The sequence below is a fragment of the Dendrobates tinctorius genome, unplaced genomic scaffold (assembly GCF_039654945.1).
Source record: "Dendrobates tinctorius isolate UK_male_01 unplaced genomic scaffold, ASM3965494v1 ptg000241l, whole genome shotgun sequence".
Lineage (NCBI taxonomy): Eukaryota > Metazoa > Chordata > Amphibia > Anura > Dendrobatidae > Dendrobates > Dendrobates tinctorius.
Window position 1 is genome coordinate 15,714,314 of NW_027361908.1, and position 19,053 is coordinate 15,733,366.

The 19,053-nt window shown below is 42.8% G+C and overlaps 1 protein-coding gene across 1 annotated transcript in view; it reads left to right on the forward strand.

The window, feature by feature from the left end:
• The window catches only part of PTPRQ (protein tyrosine phosphatase receptor type Q), a 794,911-nt gene that overhangs the window by 717,700 nt on the left and 58,158 nt on the right, over window positions 1–19,053 (forward strand). Inside the window, exon 41 of the mRNA XM_073556964.1 lies at window positions 4,761–4,889. Within this exon, the coding sequence (XP_073413065.1) occupies window positions 4,761–4,889 (129 nt within the window). The remainder of the gene's footprint in view (window positions 1–4,760; window positions 4,890–19,053) is intronic.

The following is a 19,053-nucleotide window of genomic DNA, read 5'->3' on the forward strand; positions in this document are numbered from 1 at the left end:
ACCTCTAGACCTCCAGTAAACCTTATTATTTGGGTTACATAATAATAATAAAGAAGTAAATTCTGTTACATCATTCTTATGAAAAATCGCACGCAATCGCAAATAATTATTTTGATAAGTTTAGCAAAAGATGGGACTCTTGGGCCAACTTTACACCATAATCTTTAGTATAAAGGTCCTCTTTTTGGGTCCGAAAGTTTCATCCACATATTCTCTTTGCATAACTCCATGTGACGAAGTTAATTTTCCTCCGCATTATAATAAGGTAATATCCTAATGTTAAGGATAAATGTACAGTGGGGCAAAAAAGTATTTAGTCAGTCAGCAATAGTGCAAGTTCCACCACTTAAAAAGATGAAAGGCGTCTGTAATTTACATCATAGGTAGACCTCAACTATGGGAGACAAACTGAGAAAAAAAATCCAGAAAATCACATTGTCTGTTTTTTTTTTCATTTTATTTGCATATTATGGTGGAAAATAAGTATTTGGTCAGAAACAAGCAATCAAGATTTCTGGCTCTCACAGACCTGTAACTTCTTCTTTAAGAGTCTCCTCTTTCCTCCACTCATTACCTGTAGTAATGGCACCTGTTTAAACTTGTTATCAGTATAAAAAGACACCTGTGCACACCCTCAAACAGTCTGACTCCAAACTCCACTATGGTGAAGACCAAAGAGCTGTCAAAGGACACCAGAAACAAAATTGTAGCCCTGCACCAGGCTGGGAAGACTGAATCTGCAATAGCCAACCAGCTTGGAGTGAAGAAATCAACTGTGGGAGCAATAATTAGAAAATGGAAGACATACAAGACCACTGATAATCTCCCTCGATCTGGTGCTCCACACAAAATCCCACCCCGTGGGGTCAGAATGATCACAAGAACGGTGAGCAAAAATCCCAGAACCACGCGGGGGGACCTAGTGAATGAACTGCAGAGAGCTGGGACCAATGTAACAAGGTCTACCATAAGTAACACACTACGCCACCATGGACTCAGATCCTGCAGTGCCAGACGTGTCCCACTGCTTAAGCCTGTACATGTCCGGGCCCGTCTGAAGTTTGCTAGAGAGCATTTAGATGATCCAGAGGAGTTTTGGGAGAATGTCCTATGGTCTGATGAAACTAAACTGGAACTGTTTGGTAGAAACACAACTTGTCGTGTTTGGAGGAAAAAGAATACTGAGTTGCATCCATCAAACACCATACCTACTGTAAAGCATGGTGGTGGAAACATCATGCTTTGGGGCTGTTTCTCTGCAAAGGGGCCAGGACGACTGATCCGGGTACATGAAAGAATGAATGGGGCCATGTATCGTGAGATTTTGAGTGCAAACGTCCTTCCATCAGCAAGGGCATTGAAGATGAAATGTGGCTGGGTCTTTCAACATGACAATGATCCAAAGCACACCGCCAGGGCAACGAAGGAGTGGCTTCGTAAGAAGCATTTCAAGGTCCTGGAGTGGCCTAGCCAGTCTCCAGATCTCAACCCTATAGAAAACCTTTGGAGGGAGTTGAAAGTCCGTGTTGCCAAGCGAAAAGCCAAAAACATCACTGCTCTAGAGGAGATCTGCATGGAGGAATGGGCCAACATACCAACAACAGTGTGTGGCAACCTTGTGAAGACTTGCAGAAAACGTTTGACCTCTGTCATTGCCAACAAAGGATATATCACAAAGTATTGAGATGAAATTTTGTTTCTGACCAAATACTTATTTTCCACCATAATATGCAAATAAAATGAAAAAAAAACAGACAATGTGATTTTCTGGATTTTTTTTTCTCAGTTTGTCTCCCATAGTTGAGGTCTACCTATGATGTAAATTACAGATGCCTCTCATCTTTTTAAGTGGTGGAACTTGCACTATTGCTGACTGACTAAATACTTTTTTGCCCCACTGTATGTATATACATATCTTTGCTCTAAAATGTAACGTTACTGTTATATTTTCCCCCTTTCTTTCCTTCTGTTTTACCCTTTATATGTCTTTAATAAAGCAATGTATACCTCTCTCCAAAAACCCTATTACCTTTACCTTCCCCTTATCATTGTATCATAAAACTTCAATAAAGATATTTTGAAAAAGAAATGACAAACATGTGGACGCTATATGTGGTTTAGTCACACTGGGGCTCAGAAGGGAGGTGGGCATTTGGATTTGGGAGCGCAGAATTTGCTGAATTTCTTTTGGAGTGTGAGGAGCCATTTTGTTTTGTTTTTACAGAGTCTTTGTACTACCAGTTACATGGAAGTCCCTTACATTTCTGTTAACAGATGACGGACCTGAGTGGAGACTTGCATTTTGCCAATTCAGTTGAAGCTTTTATTGGGAATTTTTTATATAACGTTTGGGTTAACATTTATCCTGCTCTCTTTGCTGAGCACTTACATTGGGGTTTCCATCTAAAGCTTTGAGTGACATGATTCAGATGAACATACAGTCCAATAGGCCAACATTTCGGCTTCTAAAATAATTTTTTCAAGCTGTTCTTATAAAGTATTCTAATTTACTGAGATAATGACTTTTGGGTTTTTCTTGGCTGTAAGCCGTAATCATCAACATTATCATAAATAAACACATGAATTAGATCACTCTGTTTGCAATGATTCTATCTAATATATGAGTTTCACTTTTTGTATTGAAGAACTGAAATAAATTAACTTTTTGGTGATATTCTAATTTTGTGAGATGCACCTGTATATATATATATATATATATATATATGGGACTTTCACTTTCTTTCACTTTCTGCAGACACAAGTTAGTTAGATCACATACTGCATATGATCTAACTTACTTCCTAATGCCCGGATGTTGTCATGATGACATCAGATCACCATGGCAATGATTGAGACCCCATAATTACGTTGCGGGGTCTCCAATCCAAGAGTAGAGTGGATTTCCTCCCTCTGCCTGCTCCTGAAATGCTGCATTTAGAAGGTTAAAGCGCTGGGAGCGGTGCAGGACCGCTTCTGGCACTCAGTGCTGGGTGACAGCTGACACATAGGGGCGATCAGTCATACACAGCGTTTCTGCGTGCAAAATTGCCTGGATATATCCATCCATCTCAGGTCGGTAAGTACCTGGCGACAGATGGTAAAGGGGTTAAACTTAAAAAGGAACCTCCATTTTAAAATTTCGTAAATTAATATGAAATGTGAAAATAAGAAAATTTAAAAAATATCTTATTAGAGATTTTTTTTTTCTGTGCCATGATTAATTATTCATTCTCCAAATTCTCAATCTAAAATTTATTTTCAGTACCACTACTTAGATAGGAGATGACAGTTGGTGCTCATAATGTTCTATGGGACTGGCAGTAGAGAGCCTGTGTTTGCTTCTCCTTTCACTACTTTGCCACAGAATTGAAAAAGCATTAATTGTCATCTCCTTTGAAAATCCGTCTTCACTGAAAATAGATTTTTTTTCTGATTTTTCCTCTCAATTGACCGATTTTTCTGCAGCGATATAGCACCAAGTTGCTTATTTTCATGTGTACTATTAATTCATAAAAATAAATCAAATAAATTAAAGTGGATCAAGAGTTTCATGATATCTAGTGCATGTGTGGAGTTACTAAGTATCATGATGAAACCTACGATAGAAACACATGCACTACTATAAGTAAGTAAAAGGCAATAGTGCATATAAGCAAGATAGGGTAGCAGTAATATAGCTCACAACTTATTTCTTGGCATAACTCCAAAGACCACCTTTGGATGGTGAGCAGTGATGAATATTATGGAATATATAATACTAGAATAAGAAAGTCTAAAAGTAAGGTTAGGAAAATTTGTACAGAAAACTATTATTATTATTTATTATTATAGCGCCATTTATTCCATGGCGCTTTACATGTGAGGAGGGGTATACATAATACATACAAGTACAGTAATCTTAAACAATACAAGTCACGACTGGTACAGGATGAGAGAGGACCCTGCCCGCGAGGGCTCACAATCTACAATGGGATGGGTGAGGATACAGTAGGCGAGGGTAGAGCTGGTCGTGCAGCGGTTTGGTGGATCGTGGTTACTGCAAGTTGTAGGCTTGTCGGAAGAGGTAGGTCTTCAAGTTCTTTTTGAAGGTTTCCATGGTAGGCGAGAGTCTGATATGTTGTGGTAGAGAGTTCCAGAGTAGAGGGGATGCGCGGGAGAAATCTTGTATGCGATTGTGGGAAGAGGAGATAAGAGGGGAGTACAGAAGGAGATCTTGTGAGGATCGGAGGTTTCGTGCAGGTAAGTACCGGGAGACTAGGTCACAGATGTACAGACTCAGGTTGTGGATGGCTTTGTATGTCATGGTTAGGGTTTTGAACTGGAGTCTTTGGGTAATGGGGATCCAGTGCAGGGATTGACAGAGGGGAGAGGCCGGGGAATAGCGGGGGGACAGGTGGATTAGTCGGGCAGCAGAGTTAATAATAGATTGGAGGGGTGCATGAGTGTTAGAGGGGAGGCCACAGAGCAGGAGGTTGCAGTAGTCAAGTCGGGAGATGATGAGGGCATGGACTAAGGTTTTGGTGAGGAGTCAAGCCCAAGGTTGTAGAAACGTGCTAGGAGTAATCATATAGAAAGGAGTATAGTAAGAAGATTTGTTCGACATTGTCCAGGTCAAGGTACTTGTACATATAATTATATCAAGATTCACATATTGCTGTAATGTAGTGATTTCTCCCTCTTATCACATTATTTTGCAGAATAAAATCCATCATCTAACATTTCAACCTTTAAACATATGATTTTATTTATTTCTCCTTTAGAATTAGGCAGAAGCAAAAAGAAGGTGGGACGTACTCCCCACGAGATGCCGAAATTATTGATACCAAATTCAAGCTAGACCAGTTAATCACAGTGGCAGACTTGGAACTAAAGGATGAGAGATTAACACGGTAAGCATACTCATGACAAAACAGTAGTCCAGGAGGTCACCAGCCATGACCCCACCATGACCTATACTTGTTTGGAAGTGTTTGTCCTGCTCTTATTTACACAGGTCAGTAATATCCTCTTTCAAAGGCTGACCTGTGTCTTTCAAACCTCATAAGTAGAATTTAGGACCATATTCCTTTGTCTGCAGACCAAGAATGGATTTTTCCACCACAGTCTACCTTACTGTTATATTACGTTTTCTTATTTTTATATTATATGAAAAAACATTTATATACTATATTCTCTATCACAAGGGGAAAATTACTACATTGCCAAGGCTATAGTGTGCACCATTTATCGTATTCTCATGTATAGAGATATAGCCGGTGCTAATATGACAGATGGCGCATTACTTCAATAGCATAACACTGTCTGCAAAGTAACACACCATCTCTGTCATGTTGGTGCTTGCTCCATATCTAGCTACTTGTCCTGCTATAGCCTGAATACACTGGACCATAATATATTGAAAAAAGCTACATTAAGATCTTGTCTTTGGGTAGATGAACTATCAACCTTGGTTGCCCAAATTCATACCTCTAAAGGCAGCCTAAGTTTTAAAATATTTAATAGAAGAATCACAACAAAAATATGATTGTGAAGTGGATTAGCCTTATGATATGAATTCCACTCATAATATACCAATATTAGAACTGATTTGCTAAATGGCTATCAAAAAGAGGAACATTTCAGCACACTCATCACACACTCATCCACAATACATTCCATACATAGCCAATAAATGTTTACCTCTGGCTTACAACCTTGCAAAAGTATTAAGTGACACATTAAACGCTCTTCAAGAGCCTCCTCTGAACACATTAGTACTGCTTCATGACCACCTATTGGAAAGGTCATTTCCAGTGCCCCAATGCTTTGAATCATGGACTTCTAATGGATCTGACTAATCAGGGTTAATGTAGTGGAATGATACTGTACACAGCTATTTCAACAAGTACCTGGTGAGCTGTTAAACAAGATCAGGTCCTCTGAGTAAACATTTAAAGGCTTGTTGGCTAATGTGGGCATTAAAGAGTGTGAACTCTTTTGGTTGTATAGAAGTAGAATGAATATCAGACTTGCAAAATTCAATCAATAAGAGAAAACTGTTTTATTGATGTTGAATGAGAAGTAAATGACTGATCAATTACAAAGTTTTAGTTTTACACTCACAACATATAGTGATTTCGTACTTATCAAGTCCCATTGATGCCAGATTAAAGGGGTTGCCCAGGCTATTCACAAAAGTCTGCAGTCACACCATGTGACTGCTAACTTCTGAATTTTCACATCCCATAAGGCGTGATGACTGCAAGTATGTGATTTGCATACTACCGGCCACATTCTAACTAGACATGCGTGTGTAATGCAGTTGCCTGGACGTGACATACAGAGATTACAAGACGGAAGAAACAAGGGGTTGATATATTGGTATTTTTATACAACGATAACTTCTAAACAAATAGGGTTAGCAAATATGCAATTTAACAATATAGAGAATTATAACAGGCTAAGATAGAAAGTCTCTCAGTACTAAACGTTAGTGGTGCGCCCAATCTTGGGAGACACCATGTGAGTTCTCAGTTGAAGTTTTGACTCTAGCGGGGGCCACCGGGTTTTCCAGCTAGGTCTCAAGTCTCTTCCTGACGTAGTCTATTAAAACCTGTTGAGCCTCCCACATACCAACCGGCCCTATCCCGACCTGTAATCCTAGTCCCAGCCAACCCCAGTACCTTAGGTGATAGCTGGAAGTGACGGCCCTGTTCACTTGCACTGTCCCTCCAGTCCCTCACAGGCGTGCCTCTCCTGTCACAGTTGCCATATGGCTCTTCTCAGCTTGGCCATCGGTGAAAGTCTCTCAGGCTCGAGGCAGAGAGGACCGGGCCTTAACTCTTGACAGGTGTAACATGCAAAACAGAAGCCGCGGAGACACCATCACATGTTTCTCAACGCAAGCAATGACCAGCCAGGTCTTTCCCTGGGAAGGAACAACCACGGGAAGGGCAGTCTCCAATGAAGGAAACCACCTATGCCAAAACATGGTATCCATCCACAGACAGCTGTTTTGGGGTATTGCCCCTCATCAGTGTGGAGTAGGAAACTGGCTGGTAGGAGCAATGCCTAGTAAAAGACTGTGAAAATGAGGATGAAAGAACTCATGGAGATCAACATCCAACACTGCGGAGACACCATCACGTGTTTCTCAACGCAGTGATTCTAGAGCACTGCCCCCATCCCTTATGGGAATTATGCAAAACATGCAAAACAGAAGCCGCGGAGACACCATCACATGTTTCTCAACGCAAGCAATGACCAGCCAGGTCTTTCCCCGGGAAGGAACAACCACGGGAAGGGCAGTCTCCAATGAAGGAAACCACCTATGCCAAAACATGGTATCCATCCACAGACAGCTGTTTCGGGGTATTGCCCCTCATCAGTGTGGAGTAGGAAACTGGCTGGTAGGAGCAATGCCTAGTAAAAGACTGTGAAAATGAGGATGAAAGAACTCATGGAGATCAACATCCAACACTGCGGAGACACCATCACGTGTTTCTCAACGCAGTGATTCTAGAGCACTGCCCCCATCCCTTATGGGAATTATGCAAAATATGCAAAACAGAAGCCGCGGAGACACCATCACATGTTTCTCAATGCAAGCAATGACCAGCCAGGTCTTTCCCCAGGAAGGAACAACCACGGGAAGGGCAGTCTCCAATGAAGGGAACCACCTATGCCAAAACATGGTATCCATCCACAGACAGCTGTTTCAGGGTATTGCCCCTCATCAGTGTGGAGTAGGAAACTGGCTGGTAGGAGCAATGCCTAGTAAAAGACTGTGAAAATGAGGATGAAAGAACTCATGGAGATCAACATCCAACACTGCGGAGACACCATCACGTGTTTCTCAACGCAGTGATTCTAGAGCACTGCCCCCATCCCTTATGGGAATTATGCAAAACATGCAAAACAGAAGCCGCGGAGACACCATCACATGTTTCTCAACGCAAGCAATGACCAGCCAGGTCTTTCCCCGGGAAGGAACAACCACGGGAAGGGCAGTCTCCAATGAAGGAAACCACCTATGCCAAAACATGGTATCCATCCACAGACAGCTGTTTCGGGGTATTGCCCCTCATCAGTGTGGAGTAGAAAACTGGCTGGTAGGAGCAATGCCTAGTAAAAGACTGTGAAAATGAGGATGAAAGAACTCATGGAGATCAACATCCAACACTGCGGAGACACCATCACGTGTTTCTCAACGCAGTGATTCTAGAGCACTGCCCCCATCCCTTATGGGAATTATGCAAAACATGCAAAACAGAAGCCACGGAGACACCATCACATGTTTCTCAATGCAAGCAATGACCAGCCAGGTCTTTCCCCAGGAAGGAACAACCACGGGAAGGGCAGTCTCCAATGAAGGAAACCACCTATGCCAAAACATGGTATCCATCCACAGACAGCTGTTTCGGGGTATTGCCCCTCCACACTGATGAGGGGCAATACCCCGAAACAGCTGTCTGTGGATGGATACCATGTTTTGGCATAGGTGGTTTCCTTCATTGGAGACTGCCCTTCCCGTGGTTGTTCCTTCCCGGGGAAAGACCTGGCTGGTCATTGCTTGCGTTGAGAAACATGTGATGGTGTCTCCGCGGCTTCTGTTTTGCATGTTTTGCATAATTCCCATAAGGGATGGGGGCAGTGCTCTAGAATCACTGCGTTGAGAAACACGTGATGGTGTCTCCGCAGTGTTGGATGTTGATCTCCATGAGTTCTTTCATCCTCATTTTCACAGTCTTGACAGGTGCAGTCCGACCTTGGAGGCTTGACCAGCACAGGGTGTAGATTATGGCTCTGACCAGCTTAAGATGCAATCGGGGATATCTTCCGGGGGATTAGGACCTTGCCAGGTGGTGACCAACACCCAGGTAGCATAGACTTCCTTCTGAGGCCTGTTACATTGGTCTCAGTGGAGTCTCTGGAGCACGTCTGCCCCGCTCTTTTTCCTGGCGCCAGCACAAAAGGTTCCTCCCTCTGCAAATCTTCCAGCACACTTTGGTTCCACTTGATTTTGGCTGGCCAGCAGAGGGCAATCTTTCCTCACTAATGGCACATCTTGCACCAATTTTACAGAGTGGTCATGTTGTCTGGTTACACATGGTTTTTATCAATTCACTTGTATTGTGTGCCACTGTGCATGTCTAGTCGGAATGTGGCCGGTAGAATGCATATAACATACTTGATATCATTTCACAATGAAAAAAATGAATGTGGAGAGAAAGCTGTGAAGAGCAGATAATCACAATACTGACTTCACTTAGCATATAGAATGAAGATAGACAATCTAGTCTGTGCTGTTCTCTATGTGCGATGGAGTGACACACATTTATTCTTGGTGCTTTAATAGCATTAACATAAGTTGCACACAGATGTCTCATCTATTTTCCCTTTGTGAAACATACATGTTATGGCCAGGTTCATAAAACGTTCAGCCTGTTGGATTATGGAGAGAAGATGAAGTAACTGGATCAATAAATTTGCATTCCAAATGGTTATTATTAGAGTTGAGCGATACCGTCCGATACTTCAAAGTATCGTATCGGATGGTATCGGCCGATCTTTAAAAAAAGTATCGGTATCGCCGATTCCGATACCGGAAGTCCCATTCAAGTCTATGGGACTTCCGGTATCGGAATAAGAAAAACCCTTTCCTGCCCTTGTACAGCCTCTCTGGGGTCTGTACGGGCCTTTCGGGGGGCTGTGCCGGCCTGCCAGGGGGTCTGTGCAGGCTCCGGTGGTCTATGCCGGCCTGCCGGTGGTCTGTGCAGGCTCCGGGGGGCTGTGCCGGCCTGCCGGGCTGTGCCGGCCTGCCGGGGGGCTGTGCAGGCTCCGGGGGGCTGTGCCGGCCTGCCGGGGGGCTGTGCCGGCCTGCCGGGGGGCTGTGCCGGCCTGCCGGTGGTCTGTGCAGGCTCCGGGGGTCTGTGCAGGCATCGTCCGATGGGACTACAAGTCCCATCGGGCGATGCCTGCTACCATGACAGTGATTGACACATTAGCCAATGATGGGACAGTAGTAGTCCCATCATCCGGCTAATGTGTTAAATGTAAAAAAAAAAAAAAAAATTACATGCTACATACATACAACATGCATACTACATACATGCTACATTCATACTACATACTACATACATGCTACATTCATACTACATAAATACTACATGCAACATACATACTACATATATACTACATGCATGCTACATACATACTGCATGCTACATACATACCACATATATACTACATACATACTACATGCATGCTACATGCATGCTACATGCTACATACATAACACATATATACTACATGCATGCTACATACATACTACATACTACATATATACTACATGCATGCTACATACATACTACATACTACATATATACTACATGCATGCTACATACATACTGCATGCTACATGCATGCTACATACATACTACATACATACTACATATATACTACATGCATGCTACATACATACTACATGCTACATACATACTACATATATACTACATGCATGCTACATACATACTACATGCTACATACATACTACATATATACTACATGCATGCTACATACTACATGCTACATACATACTACATATATACTACATGCATGCTACATACATACTACATGCATGCTACATACATACTACATGCTACATACATACCACATATATACTACATACATACAATACATTCATACAATACATACATAGACATACAGTACATATAACATAGAGTAACATACTTACCAATACTTGTCACATTGTTCCCCGAAGCCATTGTCTTTTCCGGGATAAATATTAACATAACAAACCACAAAAATACTCACCCACGATCCGAAGCAGTCCACGAGTGTGTCCCACGACGATCTTGGGTAGAGAACTGCAGCATCAGATGATGCTGCCGTTCTCTACGGGCTGCAGGAATCCAATGACGGAAGGTAGGTATCCTTCCGCACTGTATTCCTCCGCCACTTAAAAAAAAAAAGTCCCTAGTCTCACTTTATGCCATTGCTGTGTGGGAATTTCCCACACAGCAATGGCATAAAGTGAGACTAGGGACTTTTTTTTTTTAAGTGGCGGAGGAATACAGTGCGGAAGGATACCTACCTTCCGTCATTGGATTCCTGCAGCCCGTAGAGAACGGCAGCATCATCTGATGCTGCAGTTCTCTACCCAAGATCGTCGTGGGACACACTCGTGGACTGCTTCGGATCGTGGGTGAGTATTTTTGTGGTTTGTTATGTTAATATTTATCCCGGAAAAGACAATGGCTTCGGGGAACAATGTGACAAGTATTGGTAAGTATGTTACTCTATGTTATATGTACTGTATGTCTATGTATGTATTGTATGAATGTATTGTATGTATGTAGTATATATGTGGTATGTATGTAGCATGTAGTATGTATGTAGCATGCATGTAGCATGCATGTAGTATGTATGTAGCATGCATGTAGTATGTATGTAGCATGCATGTAGTATGTATGTAGTATGTATGTAGCATGCATGTAGTATGTATGTAGTATGTATGTAGCATGCAGTATGTATGTAGCATGTATGTAGTATGTATGTAGTATATATGTAGTATGTATGTAGCATGCATGTAGTATGTATGTAGTATGTATGTAGCATGCAGTATGTATGTAGCATGTATGTAGTATGTATGTAGTATGTATGTAGCATGCATGTAGTATGTATGTAGCATGCAGTATGTATGTAGTATGTATGTAGTATATATGTAGTATGTATGTAGCATGCATGTAGTATGTATGTAGTATATATGTAGTATGTATGTAGCATGCATGTAGTATGTATGTAGTATGTATGTAGCATGCAGTATGTATGTAGTATGTATGTAGTATATATGTAGTATGTATGTAGCATGCATGTAGTATGTATGTAGCATGCATGTAGTATGTATGTAGCATGCATGTAGTATGTATGTAGTATTTTTTTTTTTTTTTTAACATTTAACACATTAGCCGGATGATGGGACTACTACTGTCCCATCATTGGCTAATGTGTCAATCACTGTCATGGTAGCAGGCATCGCCCGATGGGACTTGTAGTCCCATCGGACGATGCTTGCACAGACCCCCGGACATCAGCACAGCCCCCCGGCAGGCCGGCACAGCCCCCCGGCAGGCCGGTACAGACCCCCACAGGGTGCACAGACCACCGGCAGGCCGGCACAGCCCCCCGGCAGGCCGGTACAGACCCCGGGCAGTCCACACAGCCCCCCGGCAGGCCGGCACAGCCCCCCGGCAGGCCGGCAGAGACCCCCGGAAGGCCCGAAATGACGGCGCATCATGATGCGCACACACCGCGCATCATGATGACGTCAGGCCGTCAATCAACTGAACTTCCGATTCCGATGCCGAATTCCGATATTGAAAAAATATCGGAAGTCGGTATCGGAATTCCGATACAGCAAGTATCGGCCGATACCCGATACTTGCGGTATCGGAATGCTCAACACTAGTTATTATTGTTTAATGTATAAGCAGCCACCATGGCCGCGTTTTTAAGTGGTAACTGGAGATGAAGGGTTCACGGATATGTGCACTTACATATAGGCCCCGATGCATCATGGATAGCATTTTCTACAGTGCACTTGAGTGAAATGTACAAAATCGATTAAGAAGAATGCAGATTCTTATCAACTCATTGCATCTTTCAACTGAAGTGTATCACTGCAAAAAAAGTGCTCCACTCAGTTGTAAATTCCTCCATTTTTTAAATGAATTTTGGCCTCACCCCTTCCCAGTTAAGCTGCACACACTTTTTAAAGAGTTGTTGGAGCTTTTAAGAACTGACATAAAACCACCCAAAAGTCACAAAATTAAAATATTTTTGCTTGCTGGAACTTTATTTTTACTCCACATCCTTTTTATATACATTAAGATACATTATAAAATTCTGTTTAGCTCGAAGCGGAGCTTAGGAGCGCACTGCAGACTGTTATTACTATTACCATCAATGTATATTTAGACTATACTGATTAAATTCATTACTACATGGCGCTGAGGAGCTCAAAGTGGTATTCAAAGGTGAATATTAACCCCTTAGCGACCGCCGATACCCCTCTTAACGGCGGTATTTATTTGTACTAAAACCACAGCGCTGCTAATTCACGGCGCTGTGGAGAAAGTGAATAGCGCCCCCCAGTGTCGGATTTTCTCCGGGGTCTCGGCTGCCGGGGGTAGCCGAGACCCCAGAGAACATGAATCGGTCAGTTTTTACCGACCTCGCTTTTGCGATCGCCGTTATTAGCCCTTTAACGGTGACCGCAAAAAAAAAAAAAGCTGCGATTTTACAATTAATTTCTCTTTCCTCTGATATGATCGCACATTAGAGGAGAGAGAAAGAGGGTCCCCGATCCCCCCCCCGGTACCTCTACATGGTCCTCTGTCCCCTCCCAGTGGTCCTCCGTCCCGCCGACGTCCTCCGGTGGGCGCTGCTATCTTGGATCCGAGGAAAATGGCGGGCGCATGCGCAGTACGCCCGCCGGGAATCTGCCGGCTCCGGCTGGCAGATTCCATTCATTCATTTTGATTACAATGATAAACTATCATTGTGATCAAAATAAACAAAGTAGTACATAACCCCCCCCGTTTATCACCCCCTTAGTTAGGCCAACATAACGAAATAAAAAAAAATTTGCTTTTCAGTTTTCCATTAGGGTTAGGGTTAAGGCTAGGGCTAGGGTTAGGGTTGGGCTAGGGTTAGGGTTAGGGTTGGGCTAGGGTTAGGGTTAGGGTTAGGCTAGGGTTAGGGTTAGGGTTAGGCTAGGGTTAGGGTTGGGCTAGGGTTAGGGTTAGGGTTGGGCTAGGGTTAGGGTTGGGCTAGGGTTAGGGTTGGGCTAGGGTTAGGGTTAGGGTTGGGCTAGGGTTAGGGTTGGGCTAGGGTTAGGGCTAGGGTTAGGGCTCGGGTTAGGGCTAGGGTTAGAATTAGGATTAGGGCGAACTAGTATTAGGGTTAGAATTAGGATTAGGGATTAGGGTTGGGATTAAGGTTAGGGTTGGGATTAGGGTTAGGGGTGTGCTGGGGTTAGGGTTGGAGCAAGAATTGAGGGGTTTCCACTATTTACCAGCTTTGTGGGTCTAAAAATTGGGCCTAAAAAAATCACTTTTGTGGAAATAAAAAATACTTTTTATTTTCACGGCTCTGCGTTTATAAATTTCTGTGAAGCGCTTGGGGGTTCAAAGTGCTCACCACACATCTATATAAGTTCCTTAGGGGGTCTAATTTCCAAAATGGGGTCACTTGTTGGAGGTTTCCACTGTTTAGGCCCATCAGGGCTCTGCAAACGCACCATGATGCCCGCAGACCATTCCATCAAAGTCTCCATTCCAAAATCGCACTCCTTCCATTCCAAGCTCTCCCATGAGCCCAAACAGTGGTTCTCCCCCACATAAGGGGTATCAGCGTATTCAGGACAAATCGCACAATAACTGTGGGGGTATGATTTCTCCTGTTACCCTTGTAAAAATAAAAATTTGGGGGCGAAAAGATCATTTTTGTGGAAAAAAATGGATTTCTTATTTTCACGGCTCCACCACACATCTAGATAAGTTCCTTGGGGTGTCTAGTTTCCAAAATGGGGTCACTTGTTGGAGGTTTCCACTGTTTAGGCACATTAAGGGCTCTCCGAACGCAACATGGCATCCGATCTCAATTCCAGCCAATTCTGCATTGAAAAAGTCAAACGGCGCTCCATCCCTTGCGAGCTCTGCCGTGTGCTGAAAAAGTGGTTTACACCCACATATGAGATATCGGCGTATTCAGGAGAAATTGTACAACAAATTTTGTGGTTGATTTTCTCTTTTAACAGTTGTGAAAATAAAAAAAATTGGTTCTGAAGTAAATTTTTTGCAAAAAAAAGTTAAATATTAATTTTTTCCTTCCACATTACTTTAGTTCCTGTGAAGCACTTAAAGTGTTAATAAACTTCTTGAATGTGGTTTTGAGCACCTTGAGGGGTCTAGTTTTTAGAATGGTGCCACTTTTGGGTATTTTCTGTCATATACACCCCTCAAAATGACTTTAAATATGATGTGGTCCCTTGTAAGTTTTGCTGTAAAAATGAGAAATCGCTGGTCAACTTTTAACCCTTATAACTTCCTAACAAAAAAAAATTTGCTTCCAAAATTGTGGTGATGTAAAGTAGACATGTGGAAAAAGTTATTTATTAAGAATTTTTTGTGACACATCTCTCTGATTTAAGGGCATAAAAATTTAAAGTTTTAAAATTGCAAAATTTTCAAAATTGTCGCCATATTTCCATTTTTTTCATAAATAAACACAAGACTTATCAAAGAAATTTTACCAGTATCATGAAGTACAATATGTCATGAAAAAACAATCTCAGAATCAGTGGGATCCATTAAAGCGTTCCAGAGTTATAACCTCATAAAGGGACAGTGGTCAGAATTGTAAAAACTGGCCTGGTCATTAAGCTGCAAACTGGCTCTGTCGCTAAGGGGTTAAAAGGGTAGTCCTCTTTTCATGAAAGTGAACCTCAAGCTCTCTGAAATACCTAAAATTACAAATGCAGCAGGTCCTCTCGCTCCTTGGGTCCAACACATGCGTCCCACTACGCCTATGGTCTTAGGCTAGTTTCACACTAGCGTTTATGAGCATAGCGACGGCCTGCACACGGCCGCCGCTAAGCCCCGCCCCCTGTCGCTCCCCGCCGGTAGCTCCGCCCACAGGCGCATGACGCTGCATGCGCCCTGCGTCCCCTATCTTTATCACAGGGGGCGCAGGCCGTGTGCAGTATGCATTTGGCGGCGCATGCGTCCTTTTGACGGTGCGCCGACCTGCGCCAAACGCAACCTGCTGCAGTTTGGTTGCGTCGGCGCACCGTCAAAAAGGTGCATGCGCCGCCAAACGCATACTGCGCATGGCCTGCGCCCCCTGTGATAAAGATAGGGGACGCAGGGCGCATGCAGCGTCATGCGCCGGTGGGCGGAGCTACCGGCGGGGCGCGGCAGGGGGCGGGGCTTAGCGGCGGCCGTGTGCAGGCCATCGCTGCGCTCATAAACGCTAGTGTGAAACTAGCCTTAGTGTTTTGGCTGCAATGGTGACATCACTTCAATACCACACATTACCACTGTAGCCAATCACTGTAATCAGTGATTTGCTACAGCGCCGGTGATACGTGCTATCAACATGATGTCACAGATGCCAGCAAAACACTGAGACAAGAGCCGCAGTGCGAAGCATGTGTTGGACCCAAGGAGCGGGAGGACCACCTGTGTTGGTTTTCTGGGGTATTATACATTCTACTATATATAAAGTCCGAAAGAACAAATATGTCCAATCTAGGAGTTTGTTTTTATTGTGTTACATATTATATTATTTTTTTTCTTGAAATTTCATGAAATCATTCTGATAGTACTCCACATTGGTAATTAATTAATTTTTGCTTCCAGATATTCTTCCTTTTTCTTTAGACGCAAGGACATATATGTCATCCAGTAAGTGCTATGGAGCAGTTGTATGCATTTCCATCCAGAGTCAAAGGATCTCGTATTTCCATCAGGCACTTCCAATGGAAGCTGAGATGGAAACACTAGACTCTAGGTAGTATATGGTTAAGCAGACAAAATACCACATAAATATTACTTTGGTTTCACATTCTGCATCGGAATTAATTATAATTTACATTCACCCCATTATGCATATTTCAATATTTATACATGTGTTTAATCTGTGATACTGATCATTAACCATATACTATGCAGCATTTGCCTGTGCTAACATTTCAGGATAACTTATAGATTAATTGTTTTAAGGTCCATTATATGTGACAATTGAATGGCAGCATATAAAAGAAAGCCATTTTACTTTTTTATTTGATTGAGCATTTTATTTAAACCATTATGTTTCTTTTTTGTCACTTTCACTCAATTCGATCAAAAATTGTTCCGATTGGCAATACGTCAGTAAGCTTTTATTGATTCCATAGTAAACTATTTTATTTTTCTTGAATAACAGTAATCTATGAATTACCCTTGGTTCAGACAATTTATCAACCAAAATAACGGTAAAACAATATGGGAAAAACAATGTGAGTTGTAAAGATTGTAGTCACTCAGGTGCGCAGGAGGAAACAGGAGGCATATTCTCTTCAATGTCCATGTGGGTTTATTTGCTCCTTAAACCAACAAGTCAGCAGCAAAAAGGTAAACAGTCATTACATCAGGCAGACACAGTATCAATGTCCATAGCAAAGCTCTGCTCCCTCAGGCCTGTGGGTACATAGGCTGTGCAATGTCCAGCACTCAGGCTCTATCTGGAGCCACAGACACAGGAAGGCTTCTCCCTCTCAAGACACAGACCACTCTGTAATGTCCAGCCTGGACGCATGGAAATCTGTCCACACTCGCAGACTCCCAAACACTCACCCCATGTGCTAAACACACCTCGATTACAAAGCTTGTAACCACACCCACAGGTAAGGTATGGATCACATAAGCTGGTCACATGGTCATGACCTCACTGCAGGTCCTGAAACTCACAACCGCACACACAGGGAAAACGGGGTACAGTGAGCACCCTCACCCAGAGGTGAGGTAATATGGGTAGTCAGACACTCCCATCTCTCATAGCTACCCGCAACTCAGACCCAGGTGCACTAAACGACATATTAGTGCTCATGTGCACTAAAGATAAAATACTCCGGGTTGCATCACAGGGAGAATCCATCCCTGTGACATACAGTTAGGTCCATATATATTTGGACAGACAACATTTTTCTAATTTTGGTTCTAGACATTACCACAATGAATTTTAAACAAAACAATTCAGATGCAGTTGAAGTTTAGACTTTCAGCTTTCATTTGAGGATATCCACATTAAAATTAGATGAAGGGTTTAGGAGTTTCAGCTCCTTAACATGTGCCACCCTGTTTTTAAAGGGACCAAAAGTAAATGGACAGAATAAATAATTGCAAATAAAATGTTCATTTCTAGTACCTGGTTGAAAACCCTTTCTTGGCAGTGACTGCCTGAAGTCTTGAACTCATGGACATCACTAGAGTTTCCTCCTTTTTGATGCTCTGCCAGGCCTTCACTGCGGTGGTTTTCAGTTGCTGTTTGTTTGTAGGCCTTTCTGTCTGAAGTTTAGTCTTTAACAAGTGAAATGCATGCTCAATTGGGTTGAGATCAGGTGACTGACTTGGCCATTCAAAAATATTCCACTTCTTTGCTTTAATAAACTCCTGGGTTGCTTTGACTTTATGTTTTGGGTTATTGTCCATCTGTAGTATTAAACGATGACCAAACAGTTTGGCTGCATTTGGCTGGATCTGAGCACACAGTATGGCTCTGAATACCTCAGAATTAATTCAGCTGCTTCTGTCCTGTGTCACATCATCAATAAACACTAGTGACCCAGTGCCACTGGCAGCCATGCATGCCCAAGCCATCACACTGCCGCCGCCGTCTTTTACAGATGATGTGGTATGCTTTGGATTATGAGCTGTACCACGCCTTTGCCATACTTTTCTCTTTCCATCATTCTGGTAGAGGTTGATCTTGGTTTCATCTGTCCAAAGAATGTTCTTCCAGAACTGTGCTGGCTTTTTTAGATATTTTTTAGCAAAGTCCAGTCTAGCCTTTTTATTCTTGATGCTTATGAGTGGCTTGCACCGTGCAGTGAACCCTCTGTATTTACTTTCATGCAGTCTTCTCTTTATGGCAGATTTGGATATTGATACGCCTACCTCCTGGAGTGTGTTGTTCACTTGGTTGGCTGTTGTGAAGGGGTTTCTCTTCACCATGGAGACTATTCTGCGATCATCCACCACTGTTGTCTTCCATGGGCACCCAGGTCTTTTTGCATTGATGAGTTCACCAGTGCTTGCTTTCTTTTTCAGGATGTACCAAACTGTAGATTTTGCCACTACTAATGTAGCAATTTCTCGGATGGGTTTTTACTGTTTTTGCAGCTTAAGGATGGCTTGTTTCACCTGCATGGAGAGCTCCTTTGACAGCATGTTTCCTTCACAGCAAACCTTCCAAATGCAAGCACCACACCTCAAATCAACTCCAGGCCTT